We start from the raw sequence: 12,985 nt of genomic DNA on the forward strand, positions 1-12,985 counted from the left end.
ATTATTTTTTTTTTTTATGTAAAGGCTGTATATAATGTTCATTAAAGGTTTGTAAATAAATGTGTGTCTTTAATGTTCTGCTAACACCCGACATACCCTAGAATCTAGAATTTTCTGGGAATTGCAGTCATTTGCGTTTGTGGGGGTGGAAATCAAAACAAATTAAAACACAACAAAAACAAGACAAGTAATAACATTTTTATCCCCCCCCCCGCAATATCAAGCATTCTGCAGACTGTTACTGTTATTACTATCTGAAAAAATTACGTTCTTATTGTGCGCGTCCGTTTCCTAACACTCCTTAGCATTTTATAAAGCACAAAACTGGAAAGGCCTTTCCTGGATATAAAAATAAACATTCTAGTGGTGCTGATTAAATTACAACAGTACAACATATTATAAAGCATGTTGTAATGCACAAAGAGTAATTGCTGCATCGAATTTACCACAAAAAATTGCTATTTAACTTAAAAAGAACCAAAATCATCAATATACTGTATGTATTTTCCTCTAAACAGAAATGTAAGGGAACGAATTAATTTTTTAGAAGGCAGCCAAAATCTTTTCCTTGATTTCATGCATCTTTAATCAGATCACTAAAGGTCAGGTGTACAAAAAAACATTACAGAAGTTCTTCTCCCGAAATGTTCATTCTATTCACACAAGCTTTTCGTCTTCACAACAAAACGAATACTGTCTGAGAACGTTCATTAACTGATTACAAGCGCTTCGAAAACTTTCTTCCAACTTCCAAACACGAGATTGCACGCTTTGTAAACAGTTATGACGCAACCAAGATACGCGCGATACCTATGCGAGAACGTGTTGCTTCTGCGCGGAACTTTCATTGAGCAGTAGCTAGAAGGTGAGTTTGGATGTAGAAACTAAGTACAGTACGAGGGAGCACCTCCAGCTGATATGTTAGTTCACCGCGACGGCGGGAAGCACGATGGTGTCCCTACATCCCACTTCTTTCGGTTAGATTTCGAAGTTCGTTTTTTCGGCACATTTATCAATGAAGTACGAAAGCTTCGTGAACGGGGAATAGATCGAATCGAATTTAATGCGCAGAAGTTAAATGTTAAGACTTTTTTTTTAACGCTGGATCTCTTAAAGATATCGAGTTAGAAGCGGAAGAAATGCTCTTCCCTCTGAAGAGATGCCAAGTGCTTAAGGAGCGTTTAAATCACACATATGCTGGATAAATAAACGACTGAGGGGACAGAATCATGGACGACTACCAGTATTACCAATCCGTGTACAATGGATCGACGAACGGGTCTGTTTCACAGAATCTATCGGTGGCCGAATGCTTTTCCGTACTTGACAACGCATCCACGTGGGGCGACAACACCCCACCTGAGATCCTGCACATTATGAGCGACTGCAAGCAGTATCTTCAGAGTCGGCGTCTCTTTGAACTTCCCTACACGTTGCCCTGGTGGCAACAGTTGAGTTGGGGTCTCGCCTTCGGATTACTTGTGGTGGTGGCAACCGTCGGAAACGCCATCGTCATATGGATCGTCATTTCGCACACGCGAATGCGAACAGTCACCAATTATTTCTTACTCAATCTTTCCATCGCTGACTTTGTGACGGCGACTTTTAACGTCGTCTTTAACTTCGTATACATGCTGGATAGTCACTGGCCGTTTGGAGAAGAGTACTGCGTGTTTAATAACTTTGTGTCGTTTCTAACGGTTGCATCTTCGGTGTTCACGATTTCTGCAATGAGCGTGGACAGGTAAGTTAATTTATGGTACTCTTTCGACATTGGACTGTCGCAATTTCAACTGTTTTGTTTTTCCTGATCTTCAAAAAGACGCTGAAGATTGGGATAAGGTGAGAGACGGGAGGTTACTGATTAATGTAATCTTTTTTGGACATTATTATTTGAGATTTTTATGGATCCTAATTGCAAATTCCGAGCTTGGAGTTCTTTTAATGCTAACAATTATCAATACTTTGATACATCCACGAAAAGTTATGAAACCAAGTGCCTATTGTTCTTCGTACTTAACAGCGTGTCCACGTGGGCTAACGCCAAAACCACCGTCTGAAATTCTGAGCAATGCGCCCTACTGCATATATTTAATGCCCGTCATCAAAACGACTGCAATATTCGACACAACACCTGATTTTCTGGGTGGGTTCAGCGTTTAGAAAATACAAAGAGAAGGGTGTTCCAATTCATGGGAGCACAGGAGAAGAACAAATAGGTGGGGAGAAAAAAAACACATACAACTGTCGCCTAACTAGGCCACGGCGTGAATAAGTCAATAAAAGTTCTTGGCAATGGGAAGTATATTTCATTTCAGACGGGGACAGAAATAAAATACAGGCTTTCTCCGCACAGTAGGAACGAGCGGAGAAGGTCCATTGTGCAGCTAACAAGAACAACTCCGAATGGATGGAAAGTGATAGGTGTAGAGGACAATGGCGGAATTACAAATGTTACTTTGAACAATGTCTAATTGAGTATCAATAGAAAAGACAGAGGAGGAACAATTTCTTTGTGACAGGGAATGGATGATGAAAAGATGGGGTTACTTTTGAAAAGATGATGAAAAGATGGGGTTTAATGTAATCACGCTTTTGATCTTAAAGGCCCCATCCCAGGCGGTCGGAAAATCGAGGGACTTCCCGAAAATTGATCGTAGGGCCTTAGGAAAGAAATGTATCTTCTCATCATTAAACGGAACCTGTTATGTTTCGCAGTACAATTACACGACCGGACTCCATGATGGGCTTCGGGATCCTTTGTCGACTGTCGAATTTCAAATTCACAATATCTCGTCAGCTACTACATGTAGTTACAGAGATGGCTGTTGTCTAGCTGCCAACGACTGGTGCCCTAGGCGAACTAAGGAACCACAACCGCCCTTCCCCTAAGGAGCCCTCATGGGTAGCACAGTTATAATCGCCTACCTCACCGGGTGAAAAAGATCTCAATTAGAGTCTCCCCGATGACTTGAGGAATTTTAATGGGCCTTTTTCACAACGTGGCTGAGTCAGTGGGTCTCAGGCAAGGCTAGCATGGTTTTTTCTCCCGGACACTCGGGTTCTTCATCAAAAAAACAGAAAATCGACCACAGAACACATGCAATTTACAGACAATATATATAGAACTATATGGCCTTAGTCGCTGATGCTCCTAAAACCCTATTACAAAAATACAACTGAAATCTACCACAGATTATTTCATTTTAAGAAGGTTTAATAGATTTAAGGAAATCCAAAACAGTCAGTCAGTACTTGAAATGACTCTGGGGAACCCATCTCTATTGACGATGCCGTACAACCATTTATACTGTAAGGTCCACAAAACAGACAAATTTCTCCAATACTGTATAATAACAAGAATTTTATTTGCAAGATATATTTTCTTACATAGCAGTTTTTTTTTTAATAATGATCATATTCAGATACTTGTACTTTAAGAGGCAGCAAATATTTATTTATATCCCCTCCTTTGAATTTTATTTTAACCTCATAATAAATCAAATTTTTTTCACCGCGTAAACTTCGTGATGTACTCGTACATCCATTTCTTAAAACAAGAATTCCTGACAAAGCTAGATAACATCGGAAAAACAGATCATTAATATTATCCAACAGAGTGTGTTTCTTATCGAGAAACACAAGAAAAATGGGATGCAGTAATGAAAGCTCATAATCTCTTTAACTCACGCCGGCTTGGCTGAGGTGTTTTTAACCAAGATAATTAGTGCTGCATTGATCTCCAGAAGCAGTCCCTTGTTAGCTCTCAAATAGAAAAATTTCATGTCGTAACTAATGTGGGAGTTACAAAAGATCCACTTGTACTTAATTGCAATTCTCGTTAACTTATAATCCGCTTTTATTTGTGAAGTTTAACACTGCAGAATTAAACGTCTCGTTTTCCAACTGTAACAAAAATTCGCGTCTGAGACTCTCCTAATACATATTTCAATTTAATCATAAACGTATGCATCTTGGAAAGCGCTACAGGGATTCTTTCTTCACTTGATTCCATTTTACTCGTATTCTTGGTTAATTTAATGGATTCAAAAAAAGAACTGGAATGACATATCTTTTGATTCAAAACTCGAGGATAAGTTCGGGACTAAACTATGTTCAAGAATGACTGCGATGAAGCCTGGTAATTTAACTTTAATAATATAATTAGACAGGCGTTGCAGCAGTATTTACCTAAGTTTATTAATAATTACATAAAAGTCTATAATTTGCAAGGTTGAGCAGTCTCAGTGAATGATTCTTTCCAAGACTGGTGTGGAAAAGAATGCTTTTTGAAAGGGTTAGTTTGGTGTTTAATGGGGCATTGGCAACTGACGCCATAATGAGCCAAGTTTTAAACGGATCCGTAGGTCTCAGTAGTTTGAGAACCACTGGTTTAGAGTACCGAACCGATCATTCTGTATATGAGTTCCCACAGCGAGGCAAATTATCACCAATGCCTCAGAGAAACAAGTTCCCTGGGGCCAATGTCGTAAATTAATCAGTTAGAAAGTACTCAACTCGTCATCTAGGTAAGACGTACTAAATGTAAATCACACTATGCTTAATTTATTCTAAAATATCACGTTAAGGTTTGATATAAATCGTTGTAATCAGTGCAAACAAATGACAATCCATTCTGCGGAAATTAATCCTAAACGTCTATTTACACAGAACCAAATCTTGCACTCTCCCTAATACCTCCAAACCCACACATGTCCTAACCTAAATACGTCACTTTATTCGTCAGTCCACATGACGCCTCTCCATTATTCGAAACAGCAATTTTGACATTTCGGGAATCACTGTAGGTGACACGTTACATTGCCTCGCAATTAAACGTTTGTTGGCAGCTGCTCGAACAAGAAGCCATCATCTTGCATTTCCCGTGGAATGATTGGTTTGTTTATATACTCGCATAACAGGACCAACGTCAGGAATATATAAAAATAATTAGAAAAGAGAACTGGATAGAATGATGTTGCCAAAATCGTAATATCGAAGGGATATTTATTTATTTATTTATTTATTTATATATTTTTATTTTTTGTGGATTGCAGTCGATGGAATTCTAGGGAACGAAACATCCCTCAAGTCTCCCACGTTTAAGCCAACGGTTAATACGACATCCACCCACTATAAAAGTGCAAACGAATAGCTATTCATCTATGATAACGTTCTGCATAGGCTAAGAACAGTGGCGAAACTACCATGCCGCAGTGAAGGGGGGAGAGCAGTGCTGATTTGGTACAGATTACTTTGGAGCCGTTCGCCAAATTGGCGACGGGAGGAGGCAGAATTTATAGTTTCGCCCACTGGCTAATAACAATGATAAAATGCATCCTCAGAACTGCATGATTTGGAACGAAGAAATTTTGGAAAAGATGAAAAATTCTGGTGGACCATCTTTTCTCATATATTTTTTTTTTTTTTTTTTTTTTTTATGAGAACCCCAAACACGAAAGGTATCAAAACCTATAGTACTTAGTACCGTGCATGGGTTAAAGGAGAAGTATGGGGGGGAGGGGGATGCCGGAAACTTTGCTCTAGAGACTAAACATGGGTTTCACCACTTCAAGCCTCCAATAAGCAAAGTGGTGGTATTTCACCGGTTGATGAAAGTCATCTACCACATATATTCACGGAACACGTAATAGAAAAGGAAAGCAAAAAACAGACGCTGTTTGTTTGATTTGCACGACCTTTATCAGAGGATTCTGAAGGATTTTCAGGGACCAATTATCGGATTAACACAGCCCCATCTTCTTCTTTTTAGCTAACCCAGTGTAACTTCCTGGAGAAGTGACGTCATCCTGGAGGCTTAGGCATGGACTCACAGCTAGCGCCATTGCACGAACGGCCACATTTTTGCCACGTGATTTTGCTAAACTGCTATGTGATATTTACATCCTAGTTCCCGAATAAAATCTCTGATGTATGAAGATGCAAGTGGAAATATTTCCGCTTTTCATCACCCTCAAAAATGATGATGGGAGAACTGCATTCTCAGTAAAAATGTTCTTGTTAAACTCCGGCACGACCACCAGGTCAGTGGAGTTTATAATAAATCATCAATACAAACGTTAATCGCATTTTGTAGTCACGGGCTTGAACCCCGGTCCACTCAAAGAGCGTGGACTACTGAGCGTGGTCCACTCGGCTACGTCAGGTTTTGATCTCGCCATGGTATTCATCATAACAGCAAAAGACATCGATCATATACTGCAAGATGGAAGAGATGAGGGGGAGGGTTGACTGGAACTTAGCTCTGGAGACTAAACATGGATTCCTCCAATAAGCAAAGTGGCATAACAATAACGAAATTTACCAGAAATCACTTCCATTCATCGTAAGGATTATAAAGATGAAATTTGTAATGCGCATCACAAATTCAAAGCGGAAAAAGGTCCTGAAAAAACTCCACAAAGCGAAGCGTTTGTTCAACATTAATATGTATTAGCTTTTTTGTGCAACTTATTTCTAAGGAACATGAATATTTATTTCTGAAATGTATTAAGTAACGTCCAATTAAACAGCATTTATCTGAGCTCGGCTTAATTAAAAACTAAAATGTTCCACGAGTTTTGTTTTGGAAAAAAATTGTACTGTCGAATGTTCGTCTTTAACAGTGATATCAAAATTCTGCGTCCATGCCAGTCAGTATAAGGGTACTTTACATATCCCTAACGAGTTTGATCTCTGTGCTTTCTAATTCTCCTACCTGCCCTTCTGCAAATCTGTTAACCTAAGTACGCTGTGTGTATTTGCGGCTGTCTTGTAAATAGAACCGTTCGTCAGAAGGATGGGGGTTCATTGATTACTCCCTCTTGGTAAAGAAACTAAGACTGTGGAAGGATCTTCACGTGAGTCAAAGTCGTTACAAGTGTGAGGGGATCCCTAATGTCTGCTTTGACCCTGTAAGAATTTTTTCTATCTTGTTTATAATGACTGTCAGGATGGAGTTGCACGGGTTTGTGTGGAATAGTTGAGATTTTACATCTTCAAGTACTGTCTCATAAAAGAATATGCCAAGATTTCTCCCCGTTCTCACTGCAAGAAACAATAGAATAAATCCAAACAATCCCGAATCCCCTTTTATATTTCGCGGTATCAAAGTTCAGGAAGCCCTGTTGCCCGTGTTGAGAGATTGCCCGTGGAGTACTATAACAAATTACAATATCATACCAAAAGTCATGGCACACTTCGCCATTATGTCCCATGCCTTTAAGGGTTAGATGATACAATATCATTCAGAACACACAATATCCTAGGAAAGCATGGATGTGGACTTCGTGTTCACCACGAAGTCGGCAACACTAGCTTGGCAAAAAAAAAATCCCCTGCTCACAAGAAGAATATAACATACTCTGAGCCATATGCGAGTCTGACAAGACCTGGAAACTTTCTTCTATCCATGCACTATATTTTAATGTGTAGTCATCAGTGTATAATATTGTCATCTTAAGCTATTTTTAGCCTGGTTTCTGAGAGGGATAAATAGGCACTCCTCCTCATATCGAGGGCCATATTATACACAGCTAACCATGGAAACAAATCATGTTTCATTTTATTGGGTACACGCGTAGACAGCAGATCGCCCACTTGCTGGCAACCTGTCGATAGCTACATGTGTTTCTCGTGGTGTTCTGGCCACATGCGCTGGTTACCGAAAGCGATAAAAATCCTGCGATATATTTTAAAATTTTTTGCGATTCTCTTTATCTACGTGCAATGGTTCCTACGACTTTCTTGTATTACTTCTTTGATGCATTAAAATAAATAAATAGCTACAAATATATTTAAATATTTTTAAATGCCACATTTAAAACTGAAGCAATTGACCACGAAACTTAGTTTTAATTTCGGATAGGAATATTTATCGAATCTTTTTCACCGTAACAGTAGAACGGTCAAGAATAAAACAGAAGTTCCTTGCTGCTGTTTTCGTCACGTGATGAGATTCTTTGTAAGTTAATTGTGAATAATTAAAAGTAATTTTACTTTTAATTATTCACAATTAACTTAAATAGTTTGTAAACGCAAAGCGAGCAGTGTCCTAATTACCATTTACTAAAGGTCAAACATGCGTAAAGGTTATCGGAAAGTTTAAAATTACGGAGTCACAACACAGCTGTACGTTAGAAAAGGCTCCGAATAAAACGCCGTTCCGATTCATCGTATGCATGGGTATTAACACGCATGCGCGTTAACTCTTTTCTGTTCTGTAAAATTTTCGAGTTAAAGGAATTTGTTTATTAAAAATAACATTTATTCATTTGTATGAACGAAAGAAGGAAATTTATTTGATGTTTTAGAAATATTCTGTATTGGTTTAAATTATATACGAATGGGAACACTAAAAAACAGTGTTCCCAGAGCCCAAATGGGTTAGAAACGTTGTTTTAGATCATTTAAACCTTTAATCTTATTGTTCAACATTTATTGCAGCGAAGTGTTATTCTATAATCGTAACTCCCTGGTACAGTATATGCATTTCACTGAACGAAATTTAGCTTAAGAATGGGAGGGGGAAAATGTTAATGGAACATCGTAAAAATTATTTCAGTCACTCACTGAAAAAGAAATTATAATTTACGAAGGTAACAAAACACGTGCAGATTCGCACTTGGTAATTATACGGAAACTTGCAGAAATCGCTAACTATAAGAGAATAAAATCTGATTATTATTCAACACTGGCATGGTCCATGGTAGATTAAGCGTCAGCGCGCTTGCTCACGGAGTGAAAGGCTCTGGGTTCGAATCCCACAAGTAGCATTTCGGAAGTTTTCCGGCTCTATTCCATCAACCGTGTTGAGTTAGTCGATCTCAGGCCGCGGACGTGAAGGGCTCTCCCCCCGAAAACCGACCCTTTTAAACAATATTTCAATTGTAGGTGACAGAAAAATTTTAAATGCAGCAGTATTAAAAGAAGGTTTATATTATGAAGCAAACCAGAAAGAAAATGTAATAGAAATTTAAAAGCAGCGTAGCATTTCAGAAAGGTCAGTCCTTTTGGACTGATTCTTCACAACTTAAAATTAACTTTCTGAAATGCTGCAGTGCTTTTAAAAATACATTTTCTTTTCAGTTTGCTTCGTGAAATAAGGTAATAAATATAACTACTAAATTTCTTACATTTATAAAAATTCATTTAATTCAAAATTAAACGTAAAAAGTATTTAAATACTAATGCTAAGATCCAGGATCTTAGCATTAATATTTAAATGCCTCAAGGCTATGAACTACGCGTGCAATTGCGTATTTATATTTCACAACATTTAATTATTACTATTTTGAGTTATTAAATTATTATTAGAATTCCTTAATTTTAAAATCAATATTACCAATTCGTCTCGTCCTCACTGAAGTTCAAAAATCTTGATATTGCATTTACCTTATGGTTACCCTTAAAACGCAGGGCCACGTGTAAACAAAAACTCAGTAAGAAAATCTAAACGTGCATATTCTTTGTACTTCGATTTCAAGATTGGTAATCAGGACAAAAAAACCTTGGGTTCCGCATATGTGCTGTTTTACCTGCACCACAAATCTGAGGATGCAGCTAATTGGAAAAATATCTCTTTTGATTCATGTGGTGTCACAAGAACTGCGGCAACCACATTCACGATTGCTGTTTCTGCATGACATAAAATCAGGGATGACCAGAAAAGGCAAGCACAGTAACAAGTATCCTAATATATCATATGCAATAAGGCCTGTTTCACACAACGAACAACTGCCGATACCGGTTCCCCCCCCCCCACCACCAAATTCATGGAATACAAGAAGCAATGTTGAATATAGAGAGAATTTATGTGTTGCAGACTTTGCTAGGCCGTACACTTCAACAGAGTTAGACTCTCAACCAGAAAATTATAACGTGCGACACTTAAAGTAGGCAAGAAGAGCTGGATTTAAAACAAAAGAAGTTACTTGAAGCGGGACTAAAAGTACAGTGGCATCAAAAATGAGCCAAAGTATTTTCAAAATATCTCGGTATGTGTTTCTGTAAAGATATTAGTGGTCATTTGAACAGATTGGGCATTGAACACAATCCAAGTGAATGGTATATATTTAGTGATGCCTCGGTATTAAGTTTAAAAGTAGTTCTGCCGCACAATGGAATTCATTCCCATCAGTTCCTCTACTTTATACTGTTGGCTTGAAAAGAAACATACGTATGAAAGTATATATCCAAGACCGTGGGTAGAATCAAGTACCATAACTGTGCTTGAATCGTCTGCGGCGATCTTAAGATAACTGGGTTAATCACTGGTCTACAGGCAGGTTTCATAAAATACTATTGTTTTCTATGTTTTTTGTGGCAATCGTACAACAGAAAAATATTGTATTGTGCAGCAGCAGAAAAGAAGGAATTTTTGCAATGGAGAAGTAATATGAAGTATGTTCCACTGATTGAACCAAGAAAGATTCATCTTCCTCATTAATAAAGCATATAAAGCTTGATTCATGAAGAATTTTGTTAAGGCTATGGATAAAGATGTTTCGAGAGCTCATAGTATACCTTCTCAACCAATTATTAAAATTTCTTCTGCCATATAACTTGAAGAAAGTAAAACTGTGCATCTAAGAAGTTACTAAGCATAAAACATAGAATTATTAAAAGAATTCACTACCTGCGTCCTGTACAAAATAAATAAATAAATAAATATCTATGGTACCTAACTGAAAAGGGTTTGTGTAAATGTACAATATCATTAAGTACTAGAATGAATTGGACATTGAAACCTGAGCACCTAACTGAAATGGAAGTTTATTCATAATTAGCAGTAATATTTGAAAACAGGAAACGGCATTCACCCATAAACTAGTAAAGATTCTAATAGTTTACTTTATATATGTAATAATAGTCGGTGAAGAAGAACCGATTATTACTGTCTTTGCAGAATGGGGTTCTCCTCCAACATTCTGGAAATAGTTATATCAACCATCGAGAACAAAGTTTCTATAGATTTTCTGCACTCTGTGAAATTGTGACAGCTATAGAAGTTGTCACACTCAGCAGGGATGACCTTAATGCATTTTCGGGTAAACTGTGGATGACGGCTGGGGTAAATAAAGTTGTTCTTGGCTAAACAATGGAAACGAATGCATTACAGTTCCGGGCGACCGCCATTTTGATTCAAAATGGGGGATGGAATTGATACTTGGTTGGTCGGCTAATAAACGATAATTATGGCACGGCTATTAAAATGCAGTATAATTTTTAAGTAATAAGTTCGTTGTCTCTCTCTATAAAATTTTTTCCCCAAGGAGGGGAAATATGCTCATTTGTTCCTATCCTGCACACACCATATCTGTGATCTGACTATTACATTTCTGTATTTCCTTTCGCAGTAGCATTTCTTTTCTTACCAGTGCGAATGCATCGTTTTGTGGTAAGCAGTTCAATTTAGCGAGTGAGTGCCGGAATGCTGTACTATTTTATTTATTCAATAGCATCATCACCATTTACAAACTCGATTTCCTTTTATTGTGCGCGTTAATATCTTTCTCAGTTCCTGTCCCGACACTTGGCATCGAACTACATTTAGCATTCGTCTCTTGTTGAAGATAAAAGTCCAGTCCAATTTGAAAGAAATCAATCTCTCCGATATCGACTTTTAGATAGGAGCAATGTTAAGAAACTGCTACTTTTACTATTTTTAGAGACTTTTTATATTTTATTAAGTTTCGCGCTTTTTATAACAGTTTTATTTGTCTCAGTTTTATGAGTACAGTTTTATTTGTCCCAGTCTTTTTCGATCTTGTTTTGTCGACTGCTGCTTCACATCGCACAACCACCCTCATTTTTCATCTATCAACTTTATATGAATTCACTTGATACTGTCGGGAACATAAAGTTGGATAAAAGCCCATACCAATCTAAGACTGGTAAAATGGCATCCATTGTCGTTTACTGCTGCATAGCAGAACACCAGAGAAGCCTTTCTTATCATGAAAATTAGATTAAAAAATAATCTATTGCTGTAAAATTTTGAATGTTTGATTTTTAACGGTATGGTTTTTAATATCGTTTATTAATTTAACCATAATTTAAAGTAACAATTATTTATTAAAAATTTATTATTATTTTTAAAACTTGTCTCATCAATTATAATCAGCAAAAACTGTTCGAAATGTATACAATTTTAATTCGGTATCTCAAACAATACAAGTAAACTTTTCAGCCATCGGAAATTAATAAAGGCTGATATGTCCACTCCGAATTTGAATAAAAATTAAATGGTGAAAGAATATGAGAAAAGTGATCATGATGCAGAAGAAGAAAAGGTTGATTGGAGTTAAATAACTTCTATCTAAGGCCGTAATTTTCCACAAGGACTTTGCCACTTCGGTGCAGAAGAAAAAGATGGTAATCAGACATTCACCGTTTTCATCTACATCCTTATTTTTCTTTTTGTATGTTCCTTAACACATAAATAAAGGGAAACGCGGCTAGTTTCACGCCCATACATTTGCCCTTGAGAGGTAGTAATATAACCTTATTTTAGAGGAAACATTGGAGGAAAATGCCTGAAAATAATTACAGGAAAATCTACAAGAGAATGTGCAAATGAAATAAGAAATTTCAACGAAGTAAATGATAGTGGTTAACATTTCATCAACATTAATTTATCTCAGCAACAGAAGCTTGATTAGGGACTCGGACAGTGAAATTATTTTTAGATAATTAAAACGTGTCATATAATTGCCCTAATGGATACTTGGTTGACACATTACATTGACTTCATGGAAGAAATAAGAACAGGAGATTAGAGTTATTTCAACGATTAAAGTTATTTCATCTGGAAGAAGCATAAGGTTAAATACTCCAAACTCCACGTCCGAAGTCCTACAACAATTATAGACAAAATCTCAATTGGATGCCACCACTATTAACATTATTTTAAATTTAAAAAACTCCGAATGACAAAAGCACAGTGAGATGTTCTCTTCCTAAATGTGAAGTCAGCTTTCAACAA

General features: G+C 37.1%; 1 protein-coding gene across 1 annotated transcript in view; it reads left to right on the top strand.

The window, feature by feature from the left end:
- The first annotated feature begins 913 nt into the window (after nucleotides 1–913).
- LOC150081708 (tachykinin-like peptides receptor 86C) overlaps nucleotides 914–12,985 on the top strand; it is a 174,819-nt gene continuing 162,747 nt past the window's right edge. The window contains exon 1 of the mRNA XM_090379573.1: nucleotides 914–1,744. Coding sequence (XP_090235699.1) covers nucleotides 1,230–1,744 — 515 coding nt within the window. The 5' untranslated portion in view covers nucleotides 914–1,229. The remainder of the gene's footprint in view (nucleotides 1,745–12,985) is intronic.

The sequence above is a fragment of the Mastigoproctus giganteus genome, chromosome 8, assembly GCF_048544385.1.
Source record: "Mastigoproctus giganteus isolate SK-2022 chromosome 8, ASM4854438v1, whole genome shotgun sequence".
Taxonomy (NCBI): Eukaryota; Metazoa; Arthropoda; class Arachnida; order Uropygi; family Thelyphonidae; genus Mastigoproctus; species Mastigoproctus giganteus.